The sequence below is a fragment of the Tripterygium wilfordii genome, chromosome 16 (genome assembly GCF_013401445.1).
Source record: "Tripterygium wilfordii isolate XIE 37 chromosome 16, ASM1340144v1, whole genome shotgun sequence".
In the NCBI taxonomy this organism is placed as follows: Eukaryota; Viridiplantae; Streptophyta; class Magnoliopsida; order Celastrales; family Celastraceae; genus Tripterygium; species Tripterygium wilfordii.
The window spans coordinates 1577515-1602711 of NC_052247.1; the positions used below are offsets into that span (position 1 = coordinate 1577515).

At 37.2% G+C, this 25197-nt stretch overlaps 4 protein-coding genes and 1 non-coding gene across 8 annotated transcripts; 1 reads left to right on the forward strand and 4 right to left on the reverse strand.

Annotated features, from left to right (window-relative positions):
• Positions 1-51: 51 nt before the first annotated feature.
• On the reverse strand, positions 52-5832 carry LOC119980978 (RNA pseudouridine synthase 5). 4 transcript variants are annotated; one of them, XM_038823897.1, is made up of 13 exons: positions 5568-5832; positions 5385-5442; positions 5235-5309; positions 5043-5133; positions 4567-4732; positions 3964-3991; positions 2961-3033; positions 2726-2801; positions 2495-2562; positions 2001-2070; positions 1333-1411; positions 887-980; positions 52-308 (listed from the first exon to the last, which is right to left on the reverse strand). In XM_038823897.1, the coding sequence occupies exons 1-13, from the start codon at positions 5686-5688 to the stop codon at positions 252-254; spliced, it is 1056 nt and encodes a 351-aa protein (XP_038679825.1). In that variant the 5' UTR covers positions 5689-5832; the 3' UTR covers positions 52-251. The 4 variants fall into 4 exon arrangements, with proteins under 4 accessions (XP_038679825.1, XP_038679824.1, XP_038679822.1 ...); XM_038823896.1 differs by having other exon boundaries at positions 2961-3045; positions 5568-5831; XM_038823894.1 differs by having other exon boundaries at positions 3964-4051; positions 5568-5831.
• Positions 5833-7059: 1227 nt separating this feature from the next.
• LOC119981432 lies at positions 7060-10179 on the reverse strand. The gene is made up of 4 exons (XM_038824544.1): positions 10024-10179; positions 8851-9006; positions 8215-8508; positions 7060-7921 (listed from the first exon to the last, which is right to left on the reverse strand). Exons 2-4 carry the CDS (start codon positions 8983-8985, stop codon positions 7259-7261), a joined length of 1092 nt encoding a protein of 363 aa, XP_038680472.1. The 5' UTR covers positions 8986-9006; positions 10024-10179; the 3' UTR covers positions 7060-7258.
• Positions 10180-12462: 2283 nt separating this feature from the next.
• On the reverse strand, positions 12463-12534 carry TRNAP-AGG. The gene has a single exon. It is a non-coding gene; the product is annotated as a tRNA-Pro (tRNA).
• Positions 12535-13185: 651 nt separating this feature from the next.
• On the reverse strand, positions 13186-16014 carry LOC119980955 (elongation factor 1-alpha-like). Its single transcript, XM_038823865.1, has 3 exons — positions 15899-16014; positions 14624-15105; positions 13186-14477 (listed from the first exon to the last, which is right to left on the reverse strand). The coding sequence occupies exons 2-3, from the start codon at positions 15083-15085 to the stop codon at positions 13596-13598; spliced, it is 1344 nt and encodes a 447-aa protein (XP_038679793.1). The 5' UTR covers positions 15086-15105; positions 15899-16014; the 3' UTR covers positions 13186-13595.
• A 7928-nt stretch (positions 16015-23942) lies between these two features.
• LOC119981399 lies at positions 23943-25194 on the forward strand. Its single transcript, XM_038824492.1, has 2 exons — positions 23943-24588; positions 24655-25194. The coding sequence occupies exons 1-2, from the start codon at positions 24396-24398 to the stop codon at positions 25158-25160; spliced, it is 699 nt and encodes a 232-aa protein (XP_038680420.1). The 5' UTR covers positions 23943-24395; the 3' UTR covers positions 25161-25194.
• The last annotated feature ends 3 nt before the right edge of the window (positions 25195-25197 follow it).

Below are 25197 nucleotides of genomic sequence, written 5' to 3' on the forward strand. Positions count from 1 at the left end.
TTTAGATTTTACTTTGCAAGCAGGTTCTCCTTTGCATGTGCACAGAAGAAATGGAATCAAGTTTTTCAAAGGTCCTTACTAGTGTGTAAGATGGGAAAGACCACCATACAGCCAATAGATAATCGGATTCTGCATTCATGCGGATGTTAGGTTTAGAAACAACCATGTAATTAACTTGACGTGAAGGGCATTATTATTCTCCTCATCGGTCAACCTACCACCTTTTGCACCAAACATTGCCGACCAACTCTTTACCTTTCCATCTGTGTTTGGAGTCGAAGTGGAAGGGGTGCAATGATCTCAGTAACCTGCAGCCAGCGAAAACAACAGAGTCAATGAAAGATATCTCCTGAGAGAAGTACAATGTGTTATATGCAGTCTGCTGGGTGGCCTGGTGGGTATGTGTATATATATCCTTAAAAACAGATTTTGGTGAAGTCTTGTTGCATAATCTCTCAAAAGATCCATCTCTTGCCAAAAGTTGGCATTATGCCTTCCAGCATTGGCAGCTTGCTCTGCGTTATTTGGTGGTCCATTGTTGCAAGAACTTCGACCATGCTGTCAGACTGATGAACAGTAATATTTAAACCTGTGTAGACTAACAGGTATTTGTACAGGAGCCTACGTGATAAAAACATGTGCAGTGCGAAATGTGTGCATACTTTCAAAGGGTTGAGCAGTTTCTACACGTTGAAATGAATTTCATAAACGAGGATCTAAGATTTCTCAGCTTTGTCACTTTCATTGAATGGTCAAATTAATAACAGCCTATGATCTAACATCTTGTAAACATGGTTATGTTGCAGATATAATCATATAAAGAGGTCTCATAAATGACTCCGCATTGATGTTTTACATTCGAAAAAACCATACTTATATCACATACCTTGTCTGTAATTGGATGCGAGAGAATCAATTGATGCGCGTGCAAGTAGTAACCACAGTCCCCAGGAACGGGCTTCGTAGGTCTCTGATATCCCCTACAGAAAATTTGTGACACAATTTCACTCTCAAGTCGTAATTCAAAATGTTGTAATCCTAAACTTCTTGGTCCTGATCTCCAGTGAAAAATATGCTCCAAATTAACATGTACAACCCTACATCAGTTGAAATTTCAAAACAAACTCACTATATGTACCTACAATTCTTTGACACAATCGATTTTGTTCGTATATAAGCTTTCTTGCATAAGCAAATATCTTCTGACCTTAAACAAGAGTGGCAGCAAAATTCCATATAGAAAGAAACGTGCTAGTTGCTTGCTGCTAATGAAGAAAAAAGGACTGGAATGAATAATGTAATAATTGAGCAAAATGCTTTGTTAGTCGTTACCCATCTAGTGCAAAACTTTCATCCGCAAATTCAGAATCAAATAAGTTTGGTTGCCCACCAGCAACATAGAGAGGATCACCTGCCAAAAAGAAAATGATAAAGGTCAATCTTTACTTTCTGGCTTGCTGACAGATGCCATAAGACTGAACTTCAGCAGAAATTCCAGTTTTAAGATGAAAAATATGGTGCCCTAAGTTACACATGAGCACCTCTAAGAAGATCGTGTTATGGATGGGTTGTATAAACCTTTAGTCCGGGGAAGAATAAAATAAGCAATAAGATGGGGAAGAATACGACACCTGCAGTAAATTCTCCTTGAAAAATGTCTCGCCATGTAGAAGTAGTTATTTGTGCAATTGTAAGAGGCATTAAATTTAAGCAAATAAAAATAATACGAAGCTTGTTGTAAAATCCAAGTGTTTTCTGAGTGCAATTATAACTGTTTTAATATATAATGAGTGATTTTGGCAGAATACACGACTTGATGTTAGCTCATATAAGATCACAGTGCAGAAATTTTTTGGTTTTTGAAAGCAAAAGAGTAAGGTACAAAATCAACAATAAAGCTATGCTTCTCCCCCCCCCACACTGTTTTGGGCACATATGGCAGAAAGCTGATACCAGTCACATGACAAAAGTTTGGCAACAAAAGATTGTACATGGCTTACCCAGCAAGGGATGCCCTATATAAGAAAGATGAATGCGAATTTGGTGAGGCCTTCCAGACTCAATCTTGACCTGTAAAACACGAAAAAAAATCAGAAATAAGCCCTCCAAATTTTCCTAAAGAAAGATGGAATTTCTCATCTTTCTTTAATGTAGCATAGTGGTAGAGTTGCAGTAGTACAACCTAAAGGTCATATGTTCAATTCCTACAACCAAACTCTCCAGATATTATGTGGGGGTAAGGTCCATGTATTACAGTCTATTCTTGACCCCATCCACTGCGGAAGCCTGGTGCATTGGAATTGTTTACATTATATATTTTATTTCCAAAAGGGCTTCCCATCTGTTTGTTCTCCATAATACAAGGCTAAGGGTGAAAATGCCCACTTTGTTTTTCTTTTAATTTTCATTTTTTGAAGATGCCCACTTTGACAAGGGAGCGCTCTTATTTGCTTAGATAGATACAAAAAAAATCAAAATGAAGCACATAGGTCACCTGAACCAAGGTGTGATTTCCTTGTATATCTCTTTCAAGGACTCTGACTATGCTCAAAGCTGGTTTTCCTGAATTAAACACAAATGCAATAATAAACACCCAAATGAAACAATGAATGCCAATATGCCATAGTATGACTCAGAAACATCACAACTTTTTATAACTATAACATGGTGTCATGACTTTTCAATTTTGTGAAAAGTATTGATGACATGGAGAATAAATTAGAACCTGAGGGAGAAGCAACATACAACCCTTTTGCCACCCCAGGGTATCGCACCGTCCCAATTGGCTGCCTGATGGTAACCTATGGTGCACAAGTAGCATTTGAAGTATATAGAATTAGAAAAAAAAAATCGTGGATAGAGATGGGTTCCCATAGCCACCGATAACCCAAGGAGAAAAGATAATAAATAGTATTTCAATCAAAATTGAACATGATAATTACTAGAAAAACAAGAAGTACCTCATCCTCCTGGAGTATCCCATCTACCAATGCACGATATATCTTTGAAATTTTCCTCCTTGTACTAAGCTCGCTGTTGATTGTACTGCACATGTGAAATAATAAAGCGATTCCATAATATATATTATACAGGCATGCAAAGAAAGCATAGGATAATGCAGTTCCAGCTGCATGGGAATTGTCAGGGAATGTACATCGCTCTCTGAATAAATAGGCCATTTCTTAATGGACACATCACAAGATCATCTAAAATTTGAATCCAAATGCTAGTCTTTAAAAATATGGCTTGGATAGAATTTATCTCCAGAGGTATGTACTATGAGGTAATCACCATTCTTTTCCTCCGGTTGGATCTCTCAAGAACAATATTTCTAAGCAGAGCATTTAAGCCATCTCAAGGGGCTAAAGAAGCACATAAAGCAATGGTGGAAGTATTTGAAGTATGCCATCAGTAGTTGCGTTGGGAATAGTAATGCTTACCTTGATCATACCTGTCTAGAAGCTAAAGGCCCTCCACATGATTTCCAGCTTAGGAAGTCAAGAAGCCATAATCTTAATTTTAGGAAGCAAATCTACTCTAGAAATATGAAATGTTTTTATGGCACACGAAGGAGGGATTCAGCTTACGCCGCTGCTTTTCCTATTTCTTTCTTCCAAAAGAGAAATCCATCTCCGGCACACCAGTCCCTTCTTTATTTTATTTTCTATGAAGTTTATTCAGTCCCTTCTTTATTTTATTTTCTATGAAGTTTATTTATTATTCATGAAATTTTCATTTAAGGTACAAAACTCAATCTGTGGGTCTCGATCAATTGATAAATAAAATTTAAGACAAAAAATTTGACATATACTCCAAAAGAACCATAACAAATTTCAATCAAGTTTCAACGACTCGTTACATTCCCAACACTGCTGTTGTTACTGTCAAATTTCAATCAAATTTAAAACTCATAAAGCAAAATTAAATTCTCTATAACTGAGTCAATCAAACATTCCTGCTTACCTGTTATTGTTGATGAGAGATGTTCCATCTGCAAAACATGAAGCAAGGTGACTCTTTGCAACCTTTGTCTTGGCACAAAGCAACACTCCTAGTGTTCAATCAAAAACCAATCAACCCAGAGAAACCATCAAAGTACATCCAAAAATTTAAAAATTACTTCAAAGAATACAACATATAGACTAGAGAAGATGCAAATAGTTATTTTTCAGAAAGACGCTCCAAATATCAAGAGCGACATGTTGCATAAATTACTGAAATCATTATACGCTATTGGTCAATAAAGTATGTCTTTTCCATTCACTTGCCAGCAACCAATTTTCATATTCAATTCCTAGAAAGTTATTAGTACGGTTTAGTAAGACTGAAGTTTACTTTCTCATGAACTGAAAGTCATTAATAAGTTTCATCTTGCATTATACAGAAATGGACAACAAAAAGACCAAGGTAAAAACTCGAAGCCACATCTTATGTGATTGGCAGTAACAGACTAATAAAATTGGCCAGAAAATGGCCCCTACTTGATTCATTAGTGGGAAAGAGTATTTCAATTATTTCATACAGAATTAAAGCCAAGAAAATTGAAAGGGATGTTCATTTGCTGACCCGATGTTCCCCTTCCAAGGCGATGTACAGGAGCAACATGAGGTTCCTGGCTTTCTAGGGAAGATCCCTGCTTGCTCACCCTCCACTGGAGCTGAGTTAAAACAGTTCGCTGCTGGAAAAGTCCTCCTGGAAGAACTTGAAGACCAGATGGCTTGTTTAGAGCAATCTGAATACATGATCATAGTTTCAAATCAACCAGAGACTACCAAAATCGCAATAGATGACACTAAATGACTACATACACCTTAAGTATTGAAACCAGTTCAAACTGTTCCTAATTTAAAAAAAATCAGCAAATGTTGCAAAAGAAAAAGATAGTCATATTCAAATATTTGACGTACTTTCAACTTCCACGGAAATTTTCAAAAGTTCTACAGAACAATCAAAACTAGATATTTCGAATTTCATAAAACAGAATAAAATTTTAAAAAAGAGAAAAAATAAAATAGAAGAACTGCTTAGCTTGAGACGATTACAATGTCAGAATCTTCATATAACACTTGAAGCAAGTGCGGTGCCTCTGGCTCTTTCCAAGGTAGCCTGTGATAGACTAGTTCCGAAGCAGCTCTAGAAAATGGAGATTTTCATGACAAACATAATAATATTTATCTGTAAAATATATGCATGAAAAATTTAATAAAAAATACAACTAGTCCTTATTAAGAAACCTGAGAACTGTATTTGGATCTTTCACAACTCCTCCATCGACGGTAATCTGTCCATTCTGTATACGCTGCAACCATCTGCTCGATCATCAGTAACCAAACAGATCATATAAATTCCACAAAACGCAAAAAAACAAAACTACATATTCTCACCCTTGCAACGGAGCAGAATTCTTGTACTTGCGAGAGTAGAACTCGATCAGCCTCAACTCTGCAATTACACGAGCACAAGCAAGGCATCTCAACACAACAATCATTTCACAAAAAAAGAGAGAAGAAAATAACATCGGAGTTGACGAAAAATATAAGGATAGAGACAGGGAGAGACATAGATACCTGAGTCGGAGGATGAAACGGAGTCGGCATAGAATAGTCCGTCGTTAAGATCCGGCCAAGGGAGCCCGAAAACCTGAAACGGAGGAGATCCACCAACTGTTTGGCAAGTGTCGCTTGACATTGTACGGACCACAAGAACAAAGCAACTTCACCGACCACTTTTCACAAGCCACGGCGACTCACAAAATAAAAGGGAAAAAAAAGGGTTGCGGTTCTGCGTGTTTTATTTTATCGCATGTCCCCGCGGAGATGGACGTAGTTCCAGTGAGTGTCATTGGAAATGACCGAAAAAGAAAAAACGAAGCAAACGATTTCAAACGAACCTTTTTTTTTTTTTCTATATTAAAATTTCAAAATATGCAACGGTTCACGGTTGTAATAATTGTGGGGAAAATCTTGTATGTGGTGTATTGATAATGAATAATCCCAATTTTTTTTTTTAGATAAGATGAATAACTCTCAAATTATCAAATGAGAGGTGGTTCCGTTGACAATCGATTACGATTAGATTAGACATATTTGTTCAATGTTCGATTCTAAAGAAAAACATATTTTTTATAATGGTATTAAAAAAAAAACTCTCAAATTAAACATTGGTTAGAGGATGTATTTCCTTGTTGAGATATGTTGCTATTGTTTGTGTCACTGACATTTCAACTAGAGATTTTGATTGTTTTCGTCGTTGAACTGGACGTATCTGGTTGTCCCTTATGCGAAGCAGTGATCCCCAATCTGATCCAAGTCTGTTTATATTGGTTGTTAGTTGGTTGAATTCTATCCAACTAGTATTTTCAAGCCCGAAAGAGTGATTTTTTAGAAGGGTAAAATACCGCACGTCTTGTGAGATGCATTCGTAATATATTTTTGTTTTTCCTTCTAGATATCAAAGACCGAAAATATGAACGAAGCAAAATTTGACCAACTAATAATGTATTGAAGAAGAAAAAGGTCAACTTGAAAGACTAGTCTAACAAAGTAGGCTGGACTGCACGCCAAGAATGGGGATTTCAAAGACATGGTCAGCTTTCCCTCCATAGAGATGAGAAGCAGCATGGTGCCCGCAACAGTTTACATGAATTATAGTTCCAGAAATCAGGTTGAAACATTCCTCCCGTGGAACAGATACCGTCACGTATGAGAATCATAAGACAAAGTCAACATATTTGTCCATAAAAAGAATCATGACACTCATGTGTGTCATATCTTATAATTATAAAAATCTCGAGTTCAAGTTTCTTATCCCCTTCCGACTTCCCCTTTAATAAAAAAAATATTTGTCCAGAACAGAATAATCGTGAAGCTAGATAACAGCAGGTTTTGTTAGAAGTTTGAGGGAACGGTTGAACGTGCTTCATTCAAACTTCAACCACCTCTCCCCTTTGACCTTATATAGGCATTCCTGTGCATTCATTCCTTCAAAACTGAAGAAACTACAGCAGTCCCACCAATGATTTTAAAGAAAAAGGCTTCATAACAAGAACTAAAAAGAGTAAAAGCCTGAATTAATAGAAGGTTGATTATTCATCTCTTATTCAACTCATTTGCAAGGAAATGGTCTAGTCGTCTTTCACAAAATGTATAATGAAAAAAAAATCAAAAATAAGGAACAAATAGACGCACAGCTCAGGTTCTGAAGAATTACACACCACAATGCACAAAGACATTGCACCAACCTCACCGGTTAAATAGACTCAATAGACACGATCTGCCGATGAACGCGGTCCTGCCATTAGAACAGAAGCTTTCTCCCACTCCACCAGATTGCCACAGTGCCCACCTTTAGAGGTAACAACTTGTAACTGACTTGACCTACCAACTGAAGTTTCCACAAGGGGCAATGTTTTCTGGGCCACGAAAGTTTCTGCGAGAGGTAACGTTTTCTCAGCTACTGTCTTCAGCCGGTATCGCTCCGCCCTAGAACCAATTACCTGTCCCAACACGGATGCTCCTATGGTAAATACCATAGCAGACTTGGGCATCAACACACACTTCCTAAGCATGGCTATAAATGGCACAGCTGCATGCACAGCGGCAAACCAGGATGGTGAGAATTTCTCAGTGTGCTCCCTCCAAATCCCCAAAGGAATATTTGCTGCCAAGCCCAACATCCCAATAGCAAGCACTTTTGTCGGCAATGGTTGTGGGCGAAGGTTCTTTGCAAAAGCCGTTCGAGCTAGTGCTGCTCGTGCTGCAACTATAGCAGGAGGACACTTGAATTGCACACCTGGAGGGGGCTGTAAAACCTTTGCAACAAGCGGCAGGAAGTTGCTAACTGCCCTATATGACTTTGCAATTGGACAATTTCCACTCTGGAGCCACTCATTGCTCAATGCCTCATGATTTGAATGTCCTCCCTGAAACATAAAAATGCCATAAGATAATAAGAAAAATTTTGGGCCAGCCTACACTTCATTTTTGTCAAAAAGCAATCAAACACGCAATACAAATTGCTGAGCAAATTTCAAACTAAATACATGGCATTCAGTGGTTGGAGTATATGATAAGTTCAAAGACTTAAAAAATTATGTTTCACATTTACCAAGCCCAGAATTGTAGCTCAATGTCAAGCTTGATTTAAAGTTCTACAGAAAAGGGATTGGGGGTTGGGGCTGTGAAGTCATGTTGAATCTTAAAAATGAATGCCTACCTTTGAAGAAGACTCCTTTTTGGATGAGTTGGATTTTCTCTTTTGATTCTTCCACTTCTCAGAAAATGAATGAAAGCCGAAGGGTCCTCCAGGCCAAAAGGATGAGAGACTGATGGTGGCTGCCTTTGCAGCTAGGGGATTAAACTGGGGTGCAGCAGACTCGGGCACTACTTTCTCAGAGTGCAAGAAAGCTCTTTCAGAAAGAGGGACTACGCCATCACGTCCATGAAAAAGCCTGAATGACGTCTCAAAATTGGGGCCATCTTCAAATATTGGACCTTTCCCAGAGCGAACCTAAACAGGAAAGAAGTGACAGAAAAATTATTAGAAGTGTGTTATTTTCCAAGTGAATAGGCACCATGACAGTTAGACACACAGAACATTCAATATAGGGGACAACCGAGGGGCAGGGTCATGGTCTGACATTTTAGGCTCCATACCCCATAATAAACTCTTAACTACCAAGGTTGTTAATTTGAACCTTAAAATTGCCAATAGAATTGTAACAAGGTAAGAAACCATATACATCCACAAGCAACATGCATTAGTGCAACATGCATTAGTGCAACTTGCTTAAGATGATAAAACAACATTAATGTATCAAGTAAGCACAAGTTTAAAAAATAAATTACTTACAGGCATTGGGAAAGCCATTGAAGAGGAGAAGGAAAAATTGGTAGGCTCATTGATGTTCCTCAGAAACGGACATCTGAGTATTTCTGGCTGCGAAGGTGCAGACTCGTCAATTAGTCCTCTGAAGATAAAATCCATCTTTACTGCAAAGAATGTCACCTGCCAATGAGGAAGTGACGTAAATTATACCATAATGCTAGAAATTTGAAGCTAAAATTTAAGACGGCATTGATAAAAAACAATATCAATCCACATGAAATGTTTTGCACAAGAAACAGATCCAAGTATCCAAAATTTCCCAGAAATAGTATTTAAAACAGTCAATTGATTATGTAATAATATGAGCAAAGCAAACATATGCAATCACGAACTATACCATATCCTGTAAAAAAGGTTCAGTGAACACAATCCAACCACAATGCAATGATTGCAATCTAAAAAATCCGATTCAAGCAATTAAGTTTAAGACAAGAATAAGATGCAACATATGCAGTACAAGCATTTAGAAGAATGAGATTCATTTTTGAGCTGTTGCAAGAATCACCATAAGGATGCAAAACTGGAATCAACAATGAAGCCCAAAACTACCAAAACACAACATGTAACAGAAGTTCAGAGTGACAGGCAATAAAATGTCACAGGTTCATTACCCAATTAAGGAGATCGAGATGGATCTAAAAATTTCTCTAAATATCTGGCCAAGCCCGGATTGAAGGACATAGCCACTAGAATTTGTAAAATCATCATTAGAAGGTCAAAGATCCATCAACTGAAGCAGACACTGTTCATGAGTTTTCAAGGAAAAAATTTTTTCACATAAAACCTACAACACTCCATTGTACAAATCACAGAAGCAACCATTACACAAGTGCTCGTTTATCAATAGCACAAGCAATCCAGCGTACCCAGGCAAGACCCATCAGAATTATAATCAACATCAAAAACCTTGAAACCGAAATTAAGCCACAACACCAACAAGATCATCCAAACATATCATCACACCCAGACAATAAATTCCATAAATTGTACCAAAACAAAAACAATCAGAAAGCATAAGCATTAATCATCATCAACGAATGCAAGAACAATAGCGTTGACCCCAAAAAAAAGCGTACGAAAGATCAGAAACACAAAATTACGGTAAAAAGGAGAGGATTAACAAATTTCTTTGCTTACCTTTTCGTTTCGTTCGTGGCAGCAAAGACAGCGAGAGGAGGAGGAGCAGAGAAGATTGAAATGGCTATAGCGGAAGGAATCGAGGAGTTGGTGACAAACTGACAAAGGAAGAGGAGATGCTTTTTTCTAATTTGTTATGGGAGTAGATAAACGACGTCGTTGTGTTGTGGTTAGCACACGCCTTTGAACTATTACAAGTCGGAATGGGTGGTTAGGGGTATAATGCGTTTTTCGTCAACGTTTGGCAGCCACGCTTGACGCGTGCCTCAAGTTTCATGTATTTACTTATTTGCCATTCTTGGGTCATGGTTGGTGGGCCTTTTTCGAAACGTGTCTGGTAAATCTCTTATTATTTAGGTGACGGAAACACTACACATTCATAAAATAAACATTCATAAACTTACATAAACATGTGGCATGCCTATGTGGTTTTTTTAATAAAATTTGTTTATTTTTTTAAATCTATGTGGCATGCCTTTTTTGCTTGCCACCTAGATTATGTAAGTTTATGGATGGAAAAATTATGGACATATATCATTTTGGTTTAGGTGATGGAACACACAGTCAGAGCATCCACATTAGTAGTAATATAATACAATACTTCAAAATTATTCTCTCATCTTTTTTTTTTTATGTGACACAATTTAATTGGATGAGTGAGTCCCACAATAAATATTATTCATCAACACTCCATAAATTCTAATATTCTATATTCATTTTCTCTTTTCATCTTCTCTCTTTTTTTTCATCACCTCTCTATATATACTCCAACTTTCAAGTATCGTGAAAAAGTAACATTTCAACTACTTGAAATACACTCCATTATATCCATTGTATGGTATAACACTATATTTATCCAAAAAATATTATTAACAATGTTAAATATAACATCATTTGGTGATGCTCTCAGGCACTACTGAGCTTGATAACGTGCAAACATAGAACAGCTACTTGTCCTCAACTTCCATGAAACTAAGCTGTGTAACCCACGAACATTGTGTCAAGTCCCAAGCCCATTCACACCAATAGACTACTCTTTTGGCGAGGGGTACTCAAGAAACTTATAAATAGTTCCATACCATCTCTGTACACGCTTCTAAACAGACGGTCGCGACAGCTTTCACTCTAGACCTCATGACCTTGCCGTCCTTTGTTTAGGTAGCCATTTCTATTAGGGGTGGCAAAAAATCTATTTCGAGTCGAAAAATAACATGTGTTTTAGTAAAATATTTACATGTTCGATCCTAACCTAAATTAGATTTCGGACGTATTTAATTGATCATATCCGAATTGGTTTAAATCCAGACAATAATCTAATCCAGATTAAGGTTTAGACAAGTAAATTAGACAAGATTTATGTGTTGGGACCTGGACACAATTTTAAATTGGAGAAAAATTGTGTTTAGACATGAATTTTGGACATATAATTTATACCCAAATTTAGTTTAATCTAGGTCGGACGAATTTGATCATCTAGACCGGATAAAACTTTGTCACCCCTAATTCGACTACACGCTTGGGCCAATTCCCATACCTGGACAATGGATGTACGTGGAGAAACACGCCCACATGCGCACACAATTGTTAAGGCCCAAGCCCAATAAACCACTACCATCGTACCTAAGCGATGTGGTTTCCTAGATGACTACTACAAATCGCCAGATTTATTAGTAAGAGTCCCAATCAACAATTTAGTTGATTTGGGGTATGCGACATTAGTCCAAATGACATTACAATCTCAGAAAGAATGAACATTTCTGTCTACAGCTTGATGACAGGCTAAAGACTCGCACTTTCTTTCTCATAGATTTATATACACTCTGTAGCAGATGCAACTGAACAATGAAAATCTTTGAAGAGCATTATTGAGCTCAAATGATAAATCTTGATCTAATACAGAGTCGCGATAAACCATAATTGAGCTCTGTTTCTTCAGGGTAGTTAATTGGGAGATCACGCAAGGAGAGAATGTCCTCAAATTCTTCGATCTCATAACGATTATCAATGGGGTTTTCCATTCCAATTGTTTAATTTGGATCTCAACTGAAGTGATCGGAGCAGAACAGAGAGAGAGAGATGAGACTTGAGAGTGGTATTTGGTTTGTGGAAAATAATGCCAAAAACAGAGCTATATAGTTATATAGGAAGGGGAGGGAAACGATGGGACCCACAAAGAAAAAAGTGAATCAAGCAATCAGAGGGAAAGGATGTTTCGTTGTGGTTAAGGAGGGAGAGAGAATGAATGTCACGGTCAGAGTGATAGCAGAGAAAGATTACTCATGCATGGAAGACGAGAACCGATAAAATAAGGAAAAACTGATACAGAGGTAATCGACCCCTGATTTCTAGAAGGCTACCAGATTTTTTTTATTCCAGCCAATAGCATACGGCCAAATCAGCAACAAAAAAAGTGAAAATTAAATGCCAAAAAGAGAATTGGGGGCATTCCGAGAATTGAACTCGGGACCTCTCGCACCCTAAGCGAGAATCATACCACTAGACCAAATGCCCATTTTTTGATCAGAATTGTAACAAAATAATACTCATTCTTGTTTCAATGAAAAAAAGCAGAGAAGACTGCTTTGAAATGGCGAGAGGCGCTATTCTTCAATTGTCGCGATCCCAAGCGAGGCAGCTCTCATGCCGTCATGCGGAAGCTTCGATTCAGGTTCGCTTTCTTTTATCCTTGCTTGAAATCTCAGTCTCTTCAAATCTTCAATGAAATTTGCTTACTCGGCACTCGCCATTCAATTCCTATGTATCTGTCCAGTAGTCATTTCTATGGTCTGTTATTGTGCTTTTCTACTTTGTCGATACAGAGCACTGCCATAACAAAGACATTGTTGGCAAGACCCACACCACAGATTAAGGATATCACAAGATTTACATCCACCCCCGTATCGCGCTTCTATTCCAACCAAAGAACTCAGAAACAAGGAAGCTTCTCCTCCTGTAACTTTAAATTCAGGACCATTGAAGGGTCTGGCTTGAATTAAAGTGATATCCCTAGTGACGATTAAATCCAATTAACCATAAAAATGAAGACAATGAAGAAAAGATAGTACATTTATCTTAGCCCCGAACACAAAATGGGCTATTCAAGCACAAATACGGATAAACCAACAAATGAAAATCCTAAAAAAACAAAGATATATCACAGCACGAACTACAAATCAACTACTTCGAAATTCAAAGTAAAACAATAAGCAGAGCATGAGATCCATAATTTTAACACACATACTGATATAAATTAAAACTGCAGATAAAACCACTGGTTCAGCACAGTAACAAAGCTAGAAAGGAAACAGTAGCAACATACTCAAGACTCACGGTCAAACTTTGACAGACTCAACAAACAACCCAAATCATGACGAAAGAAAATAAGCACGCCACCGTCGGTCCAGTACCCAGTTCTGTGAACAGCATGAACGCGGCGATGGTGACGACTTAAAACTAGAACCATCAAAACAGAGCAGTAAACATCCAGTAGAAGAAATCTGGACAAGAACCCAGTCCTTTTTATTGTACTTGTGATGATAAACTTCTCTATGACTACCACCAGCCAGCACGATTCACTTCTTCTTGACAGCAGATTTAGTCACCTTAGCTCCAGTAGGATCCTTTTTCTCCACAGCCTTGATGACACCAACAGCAACTGTCTGACGCATGTCCCTGACAGCAAAACGACCCAGTGGAGGGTACTCAGAGAAGGTTTCCACCACCATGGGCTTGGAGGGAATCATCTTCACGAACCCAGCATCACCATTCTTCAAGAATTTGGGCTCCTTTTCAAGCTCCTTGCCTGATCGCCTGTCAATCTTGGTGAGCAACTCAGCGAACTTGACTGCAATGTGGGAAGTATGGCAATCAAGCACTGGGGCATAACCAGCTCCAATTTGTCCAGGGTGATTCATAATAATAACTTGGGCTGTGAAGTTAGCAGCCTCCTTGGCAGGATCATCCTTGGAATTTGAGGCAACAAAACCACGCTTGAGATCCTTGACAGCAACATTCTTCACATTGAAACCAACATTGTCACCAGGGAGAGCCTCTTGAAGAGCTTCATGGTGCATCTCCACAGACTTAACTTCAGTTGTCAACCCAGAGGGACCAAAGGTAACAACTGTACCAGGCTTGAGGATACCAGTCTCAACACGTCCCACTGGAACAGTTCCAATTCCACCAATCTTATACACATCCTGTAGTGGGAGGCGGAGGGGCTTGTCTGAGGGTCTCTTGGGTTCATTGACCTGGTCGAGAGCATCAAGAAGGGTTGGACCCTTGTACCAATCAAGGTTGGTGGATCTCTCAATCATGTTATCACCCTCAAATCCAGATATGGGGACAAAAGGAATCTTATCAGGATTGTATCCAACCTTCTTCAGATAGGAAGAAACTTCCTTGACAATTTCATCATATCTAGCTTTTGAATACTTTGGGGTGGTGGCATCCATCTGAAGAAAGGAAAAATACAATCCACAACATTAAGAGCCACTGCTTGCAACACCCACAACCTCATAGTTTTAATGTCGACAGAAATAGCAAGGAAAAGAAATCCAAAACAAGCTAATGGACTAGGTACACAGGGCAATAACAATACCTTGTTACAGCAGCAAATCATTTGTTTCACACCAAGAGTGAAGGCAAGAAGAGCATGCTCACGAGTCTGCCCATCCTTGGAGATACCAGCTTCAAAACCTCCAGTAGTGGAGTCAATAATAAGAACAGCACAGTCAGCCTGGGAGGTACCAGTAATCATGTTCTTAATGAAGTCACGATGTCCAGGGGCATCAATAACAGTGCAGTAGTACTTGGTGGTCTCAAACTTCCACAAGGCGATATCAATGGTGATACCACGCTCACGCTCAGCCTTAAGCTTGTCAAGCACCCACGCATACTTGAATGACCTCTTGTTCATCTCAGCAGCTTCTTTCTCAAATCTCTCAATAACACGCTTGTCAATACCTCCAAGCTTGTAGATCAAGTGGCCAGTAGTAGTTGACTTACCAGAGTCAACATGGCCGATAACCACAATGCTGATGTGAACCTTCTCTTTACCCATTGTCAAGTCTTAGTTTGGAACTGCAATTAATGAAACAATTGTATTGAGATCAATTTTCACCCTAACAAACTATATTTCCATGAAAACCTTCAAATTTAGGTGACAGCGGGAAGCATAATCACTGAAGATTTTACACAGAAAGAAAAATATAACATAACATAACAACGTAAAAATAAAACTAGATTTATGCTAAGGCTATATGATAGAAGTGCAAAACGAGGAAAACATTATCCAATCAAACGAACTTAAATATCAAGTATATTTAATGCACAAATACTAATTACTGTAGATGCATCAGTTTATATTCGGCTAATGAAAATACATTTTCAGTGATACAACAAGCCTGGGAAGAAAACTTTCACAACCAGTTTCACATAATTCCAAATCCGGGGGAAAAGAACATGTTCGCTGTTTGCAAACAAATACAAAAGCCGAAGGAAGAAATTCATAAACGTAAAATTAATTTCACAAGCTCTAGCAAAATACTCGTTATACACACCAGAACAAACTATCACAGATTTTAAAACCAATCATCCAGAAAACTGTCCTTCATAAACAGATCCATAAACGTTGCATCACAAAAAAAAGTCACAAGCACGAAGCTCACATCATACATATCATATTCAAGTAATAAATCGCAGTGAGATCTAAACCAGAACGATCAAATGCTATCCAGAAATAGATCAACTGGACAAAACGCTGTTGAATCAATTAGCATACAAACACACTTCGTGACAATGAAGATCGATTGATCAGATTTTACAAACAGAATTGGACATGCAAGCGAATAGCTAATTTGAAAGAGAATCGAACCTGAAAAGAGAAGCAATAACCCTAGCCGCTTGAGAAAGGAGCGATAAGAGCAGTGAAGAGTGAACAAAAGAGAAGGGTGTGTAGATTTTTATATTAGGGTTTGTTACTTCTTTTTTCCTTAAATGCCCCGGTTTTGTAAGAGAGAGTGCCTAAAATGTCCTTCTTTTACGGGTAGTGGTTGTCCACTTTTTCCTTGGACTCCAAGTCTGAGTTGATTGGTTGGACTCGGATTCGCAAGTGTCGGCCCTTAGATTTGGGCCTCTCCTCTCCCTCATGTTATTGGGCCTCAAATATGTCTTGGATGGGCCAATTATTACATACGTACCTTTTATTATCGGTAATTCGTTATTTCTTACTAAAACTAAAAAAAAGAGTATTGAAAATTATCTATTATGTTATATATATATATATATATATATGAAAAATACTAACTTGATTTTAATTATCTTACTATAATGCATATATATATGACTTTGGAATTTATAAGTCACGTTACGTTGTGATAAAAAAAATTTAAAATTATTATTAAAAAGATTCATTATTTAAAATCGAAATCATCACAATTTTATTATTTCAAAGTATATAAAAGGACTCTGCAATTATTTGGAGAAAATTGAAAAGCTGAAGTTTGGGAAAAAAATTTGCACGATTCACTTAATTACTGGTCAAACTAAAATTCGTATTCGATTGAAAATTTGGATATAAGATTCAAAAGACAACTACAATCTATTTTGAGTAAGCCAAAGGCCCAAAGGTTAGTAATTCAAAAAAATTTATATAATTTATTGAGAGATTGAATCAATAAATTAGTATTGAAAAAACCACGGGCTCCCAACTAGAAATAAGGTGTATATAGATATGTTTGGGTAGGAGTAAGATTTGAAATTACGACTTAATGGGTGATTGATATTTTACATGCAACGTGATTGTCATTTAACTAATAACTCACTTGCATCATAATCTATAATCTAGATAGGCCAAAGTTCATAGTTTTTTTTTTTTAAATACCGTTGAGAAACATGTTTATCATTGAAATCGAATATTGGATACACATATGTCTAACTCAACTGATTATCAACCGAACCACCTCTCGTTGGTTCATAATTGCTCCTTATAAATATATTTTTCCCCCAAACAATCTAAATTATGAAACTTTCTAAAAACAAAATGACAATATCACATACATCATATACATCATATACATTATATAAAACCTGAATACTGAAATGCTTTTAGAGACTCCACGTCAGCTTCTGCATGCAACAAACAGTTGCCAAATGGAAATTGCTTTAAAATTTAGTTGAATAAAATTAAATTTAGGACTAACGTATTTGCTTTTAAATTTAATAGAATTAAATTGAATTAAAGGCTGAAGTAATTACATTATATAAAACCTGAATACTGAAATGCTTTTAGAGACTCCACGTCAGCTTCTGCATGCAACAAACAGTTGCCAAATGGAAGTTGCTTTAAAATTTAGTTGAATAAAATTAAATTTAGGACTAACGTATTTGCTTTTAAATTTAATAGAATTAAATTGAATTAAAGGCTGAAGTAATGGTTATTTGCTTTATACACGCAATCCCACTTTCCCCTCTCCCACGTTGGTGAATTTCATGCTTCGTCCATGATTGTTAAAAAGACGATTCAAGAGATCGATTCTGATGGGAAAAAGGCGCAGATCCAGTACACAGGTCTGTGTGTTTGTTTTAATAATTGATACTGCTATAGGTTGCTTCTTGCAGGCAGCAGCCAAGATCATGATGAAGAAGAGAAAAAAGAAAGAAAGGATGATATGGAGGTACATGGATCACTTTGCTATAGAATTATTATCTTTACATTATTGCTACGTGATCTAGAGGATAACACATCGGAAGCAATGGAGTTGGTCTAACTGCTGCACTTCAGAAGGATCCGGTACTGTCAAATGAGATGGTCTTGGATGGCCCCTTTGGTGAGAAGAATGTGGAATTTTATCTTATAGGTTTTAATTTTGTTAACCTTTTGGACTGTGAATTTGCATTTAATGCAGGTGCGCTAGATTTGATACTGCGTTGAAGGTTATCTTTTCCTAGTATATGAATTCATTGAGAATGGTAACTTAAGCGAACATTTGTGCGGCTCAGGTTAGATTTGGGTGATCATTGTCAGATTTTTAGAGCAAGTTTGAATGATGATGATGATTTTGTTTTACCATGTCCCAGGTAGGAAGCCACTGCCGTGGTCTACTAGGGTGCACTTGATTCAGTAAGAGGTCTTGAATATATGCAGGAGCATACAGCCCAGACCCATTTATATTCATCGAGGCATTAAATTTGCAAATATATTGATATACCAGAATTCCATGCAAAACTAGCAGTAACATCTTCATTGCCTTAGCACCTATTTGAAGCCTTTTTGAAATGTTGTGGACTGAATTATTTGTGTTATAGGTTATTGTTTCAAAGTTCAAAATATTGTTGGTTTTATATGATGTTAAATTCCCAATTAGACTTGAAGTTACAATCATAAATTTTATAGTGTAGGGTTGACTAATTTTACCAGAAGAATGAAAGCACTTTTACAATCTTCAAAGATGTCAGTTAGTTTTTTGATTGGCTTATCTATTTGTAGTTTTAATTGTTGAAAATAGGATTTAAAATATTGCTTGTGCTGCAGACTTGCCGTTCAACTTTTTTATATGTGATAGCTCATCTGATCCTTTGAACCACTTAAAACAAACATGAATTGGTAGAGTGGAAGCAATTGCTTTAATGGATCTGCAATGCTTATTAGGTTTTATTATTTGTAAGCATGGTGTAGGTAAACACAAGTCAATAAAATTAATCATGATAATATAGATTTTTCGGGAAATTAACATCTACACTACATACCTGCTCGCAGACCTTAAATATCATGGAATTTTAAAGTTGAACTTATTGACTCATTGTTGCATTTTAATGTGGCAAGTGGTGATATGTCTTCACATCCTCCCCTTTATTTCTAGATTTATGAACAACGTGCTTGCAATTGGAGGATAGACTCAAGGGATCAAAACATATTGGGACAACTTGCTTTTTAAAGGAATTGAAAGCCCGGCAGTGCTGAGACATTTGCATCATATTACCATATACAATGTGGAGGGTCTTGAAAAGTTAGTTTTGAAGAGAATCGAAGAACCTTGAATGATAATACTAGACATGAATTATTAAAGTTTTTTGTGAATTGTGAATGTTAGGAGATACAAGTTTTGTCTGATGTTATGCCATTGAGGAGTTATCTCCATGCCCTTCCTTATAAGTTAGCAAAATTCATTGTCATATATATTAACATGATGCAAACGTCCGGTATCAATGTTTGTTTAGAACCTTTAACCCTACTTGGGTTTTCAGTGAAAAAATGGCAGAGCCTTCCTGTTAACTCATGCGAATATGCCATGAATATCATGATGAGGCCTAAGAAAGACAGGCATCTCTTGATTGGACTTCACACCATTGCTGATATATATATTGTGTTGATTGTCGTGAAGTGTTGGGCTGAAAGTATGAAAGAGCTTATGAGACATCACAAAGTACATGTAAGGCTCATTTTCGAGAAGGCGAAGATTGTTAAGGAGAACTGATAGCATATTGTTGTAATTCTATCATCGTATATATGTTCTTCAGTCCTTCAATGTACATAAAATTTTCCAATAGCAGAAAATTCTCCAGCAATTGAAAATATGTTAATTTTCTCAAAGTTCATTTTTTTTGAATCTTTCAATTTAACGACTAATTATTCATAACAATACACCTCCAAAGTGTTATCGTTGTATGCTTTTACTATTTACTCTTTTTAAAAAGCATGTTAATTGTGTTAAACACTTATATGGATATGGACTTTTGGGTTGATTAATATAAGATAGTAAAGTTCGTGATATGGATTATGTGAAGCATGGGTATGCAATGACAACATCTTTCAATATTCCAACGATAACATGCATCGGTTTTAAAATACTTTCTTAATTGCTCAACGGTAACAATTATTCAAACCATCAATATAAAATGAATAAAAATGTAGTCTAAAAAACAGAGAATTGTAATTGCATATGCTTTGATCCACACCCAAAATCACTTCAAATTTATGGACGGAAATTGAAAAATACACCACATTTAATTTGCAATATAATTAAAAAATACAATTGCATGCCGCGCAAAGCGCGAGCATGACCCCTAGTAGTTATTCAATATCTCAATCAAAATTTAACTTGTGATTTTTCATATGATGATGAGCTAACCAATATATATTCTAATTTCGAAGTCTCTAATTGAAAAGCAGTTTGAGCAAAATGTTATGCACTAATTCACCATTTGACACTATTACAAAAAAATAATTTCATTTCATATTTCATTATTATATACCTCAATTAAATTTCTAGTAATCCAAATGTCCTTAGTTAATTATCTTAAAATTTTTAAAAAATGTTATTCTTTTTTGAATTACTATTTTTATTCGAAATAATCAAATGCGCGCATAAGGTGTTTGACAAAAGTCCCCAACGGAACCAAAGAAAAGTCCAAACGCGGAATATGGTGGCCCCATTGTGCGTAAGCCACCGGACCAACCGAGAATTAATCCAATCAGTCGCACACGTCAAATGAGACGACAGACCCAACCAACCAACCAAGAGCCTCCGGAATCTTTTTCATAGTCCATGTAGAGACAGATAACCACGCAGAGACAAAACTTGTTGACCCCACCAAACATTATGCAAATGGGCCGACCCCAACGTAACATGCAAGAAACGCATAAGACAACAAACATGTCCCAACGAAAATATAAGAATTCAAGGCATCTAGAAATGAATGATGAATTTTTTTTTTAAAGGTATAAGTCTCAACTATTATTGTAAATCCACACGCCCTTACACATCAATAATATTACATGACTTTGTTTCTTTTTAAGCCCAAACAAGTGAACTAGGCTCAACTCACTCAAACCTAGGAAAATGCATTGTTAGTGATCAAGGGTGGGCTTGAGTTTATAAACCACACATGGTTGACATTACCAACCGATGTGGGACAACATCAACAATTCACAATAACAAAGTTATACTTAACGTTGTGATAACAGTTCAGGAAATTACAAACCATAGTCAAAGAAAGTATACACCAAGACTTGAAAACAACAAAAAACAAATAATTACCGAACAACACCGAGATAACAATTAACAAGGGTGGTGGAGTTAGTTTTTGGATGAATCCTTGTCATGGGACTATTCAAGTTTAATTTTTCACATAAATATCCTATAATTTGTCAGAATAGTTAGGATGGTAATGCATGATTCAAGTATTCGGAGTTTCCATTGATAATCAAATGTATATTAACCATGTTTGAGGATAGCCGATATCTCCGTTGGCAACTAGACCATACACCACCAACGTGGTGCCATGGTTGGTCAAAACAAGGAGAATCCATCTCTTCGCAACGGTCGCAAAGTTCAATAGCTGTGAGCTGTGAGATTTGCATAATTTATCCCAAGCAATCGGTCAAGACAAATTTCGTGAACCAAATGCTATTAAAAGTGGCCTTAACGGATTGGCTATACTGGTGATGCTCTGATGAGGGGCACGCGCTATAGGTCGTAATTATGACAGAGAGTCAAGAACTTGGCCACTTTGGATGATAGCCCAACCTCCGGATCTTCACTCCAATGGTCTTAAATTCAATTCCAAACGAGAGTTTAGACCCATCTCAACTTTCAGCTTCTTTGATGTCTTCATCGGTTTTAAAAAAGTCAAGCCTTCATAGTTACGTTGTGGGAAAAAAAACTTCTCTCTAGATTTCTACAAGTAAAACTATGACAACCATGCTCACAACACGAGTCAAGTAATCCTACACTAACAAAACTTTGAATTTTTCTTCAAGGCATCTAGAAAGCCCATTATAATTTTGGCATCTCTCCGCCGGCTCCTCTAGAAGGGCAACCCATAAAACGAGTACCATTTACTCTTACACCTCTTTATTCTTCTGTAGTTTGTTTATTTATTATTCTTATTCAATCTAGAATCCCCCAATGGTCAACCAATTTAAACTAATTAACACGCCAAAAACTAAAATAGCACTGGGATACAATGGTTTTATATATATATATATGTAAGAACAATCCTTGTATTCTGTCATTGAGCTTGAAAACACCATTTTAAGGCATTAACCAACTCAATTTCTTCAACATACTTTCTCTCACAATGGATCATCATCTACTCCAAGATCCTTATCATGAAGAAGAAGACGCTCTCTCTTTATGCGATCTTCCTTTAACAAGCAGTAGTGATTCAAGCTGGGATGAATATTTCTCCAATGAAAATGACCAAAACTCATCACTTGATGATGAGGGTTTCTTTGAATTCTTCAGTGAAGACTTCACAGCATCCACCCGTCCGGCGGCCGATAAAATCATCTTCTGCGGTAAAGTCATTGGCAGCAAAGAAGAAGAAGAAACAACAATGGACAGAGAAGCTCAAAGCCAAGAATTCAGTGCCAAGATTAAAGGTGGCTCATTCCTCAAACTAAGAACAACTTCATCAAGGCATCAAGTAAGAAGTACTGGTAGTCATAAAACTTTGTCATCACAAGGATCACTCAACAAGGTATCTATAATTTCTTCTCCAATAGTGAAGTCAAAATGGTACGTTTTCGCATTCGGAATGGGAAGGTATTCGATGGAGATGGATCAGAGGAGTATCAAGATGAGACAGAGCCGGAGAGCCCCAGCGACGATGTTTCAGATGGTCGAGAAGGTTGAAAAGATCAAGGGAAATGAGAGGAGATCAGGGAAGGGGTTATGGGGTTTACTTAGGCTTTTGGGGTTCAAGAAAAACCAGAAGAACACAGTGAGCAAATCCCACTTTAGTTGCTTTGAGTAGGTCTGAAACAGAGGATCAAGATTCTCCAAAATTCCTTTGAGAATTAAAATTAGCTTAGAATTTAATGGAAAAGGGTTCATTGAGGGGAGAGAAAGTAAGATTAATGTTGCAGATGCCAGTTTTGTTCTTCAGAGGATATAAAAACAATTTGCACACAGCAATATGTAAGAGTGAATCAGTAAAACCAACAAGAAGCATGTTATGAACATGCACACAGCTTCTCCATCTTCTGATACTTGAAATTTCTACATATGGAATTCTCTAAAGCTGCTGCAACTTGTTCATTTAATGAAATCTATAAGGAGATCACCATGTCATTAGAAAGGAAGACAAAAGATATCATTTTTTGACATTTATGAAAATCAAAGTACTATACATGTTATATGCACAAACCAGTCTCGAAGGAATAAATTCCCAAACCTTTCTCTTTCCAGCCACCGTGAATCCTCCTCCCAAGTATAGTGATATGATTGGGGTATTTGGTTGGTATTTAGAAGGTGTGATGTGGGTGAAAATCACTGATTTCCTTGTTGGGTTGGATTTTGGAAGGGTGGGGTGGACTCTCAAACTCATTCCACCTATGGGTGACAAAAAATCGGTTACGAGTCAGTTCCAGGTTGAATAACATCACGTGTTTACGTAATATCTACTTGTCCGAATCCTAACTCGGATTGGATTTCGGATGTACTTAATTGACCAAACCCATATTAATTTAAATTCTGACAAGTAAATCGGATAAGATTTATGTGTTTCGACTCAAACCCGGTTTTTAACTAGACAAAAATTTATGTTTGGGCCCGAATTTCAGACATATAACTTATGTTCAAACTTGATTTAATATGCAAAAGACTATTATGCTCTTATTACAAATTAAAATTCGCGCCCTCATACTCACTATTTATTCCCTAACAAACATGGACATGTATACCTCACACCCACACCCACACCCACACAATATTTCAATTATAAACCAAATATCCCGTTAGTTATACATAAATCCTCGAACATCTAGTTCATCTCATTCGTCTCATAAGGTATTAATATGAAGAGCAGTCTTAAAATAACTCAAAGATAAATTCTTCATTTTCAAAAATCTTCAAAATCTTTTACGTTTTACAATTGTAGATCATGTATCGATTGCGACCATCTACTTTTGTACACATCGATGCGAGTTAAAATGGGCACCCATCCCTTCTCACACTCACCTATAAACATTTTGAAGGCATCTAGAAGGGGTTGGGGTGTCTGCTGAAGGTCTCTCTCCCTTCACCACATGTAATCTAATCCAATGTATGGCCACCTTTGTCCTCTCCGGCTGCTCTTCTAGAAAGGACACAAAGAAAGAGTGCCATTCCTTGGCTCTTGTCTTTACTCTTGTAACCTGCAAGGCTTAGTCTAATTCATCTAGAAGCCAACCCATCCTTGTCAATCCAACTTTTCAAGAGACAAGAAACCAGCCACATAGTTACCGACTTTTCTGTACTTAAATGAGAACCCTAAGGATTACATACATTAAAGCTTAAACACAGGCAATTGACCCACAAATTCTCTCCTTTATATATATATATATATATATATCTGTTTCCTCCTCCACCAAATTCTAAGAGTCATAAATGGAAGAAGATACTCTCTCTCTGTCTGAACTTCCTTTAACCAATAGTGATTCCAGTTGGAAGGAATACTCCGCCAGAAACAATCAAAGCTCATCATCATTTGATGACGATGATGGTTTGTTCGAGTTCTTCAGTGGAGACATTGCTGCTGCTGCTGCCTCTAGTTATCCTGCTGACAAGATCATCTTCTGTGGTGAAGACATAGCTAACAACAAAGAAGCGAAAAAGGACAGAGATGCTGACAAGATCATCTTCTGTGGTAAAGACATAGCTAACAACAAAGAAGCGAAAGAGGACAGAGAAGCTCAAAGTGAACAAGGATTCAACACTACCACAAAGGCTATGAAAAGCTCGCTCTCGTTTAACAGAGTAGGAGCCACTACCGTCACTTCATCAAGGCATCAAGAAGTAAGGAATCAAAGAATTTTGCTGAATTGTGGTTATATAACTAACAAACAAGCAGAGAAGTATGGCTTATCGATGCTTACTACTCTGCAGAAGCCAAGATGGTACTTTTTTGTATTTGGAATAGGAAGGCATTCGATGGAGATGGAGCAGAGAGCTATCAAGACAAGACAGAGCCGAAAAGGCTCAGTGACGATGTTTCATACTGTTGAGAAGGGTGAAGTGATAAAAGGAAAGGGGAGGAGATCAGGGGAGGGTTCATGGGGTTTCCTAAGAATGTTGGGTTGTACAGATAAACGTGCGGTGAGAGTAGTGAAGGCCACCCTTGTTTGCATGCCAGAGGTGCAATCTAATTACTAGCAGCGGTTTCACAATGTAACTATAGACTCATATATAA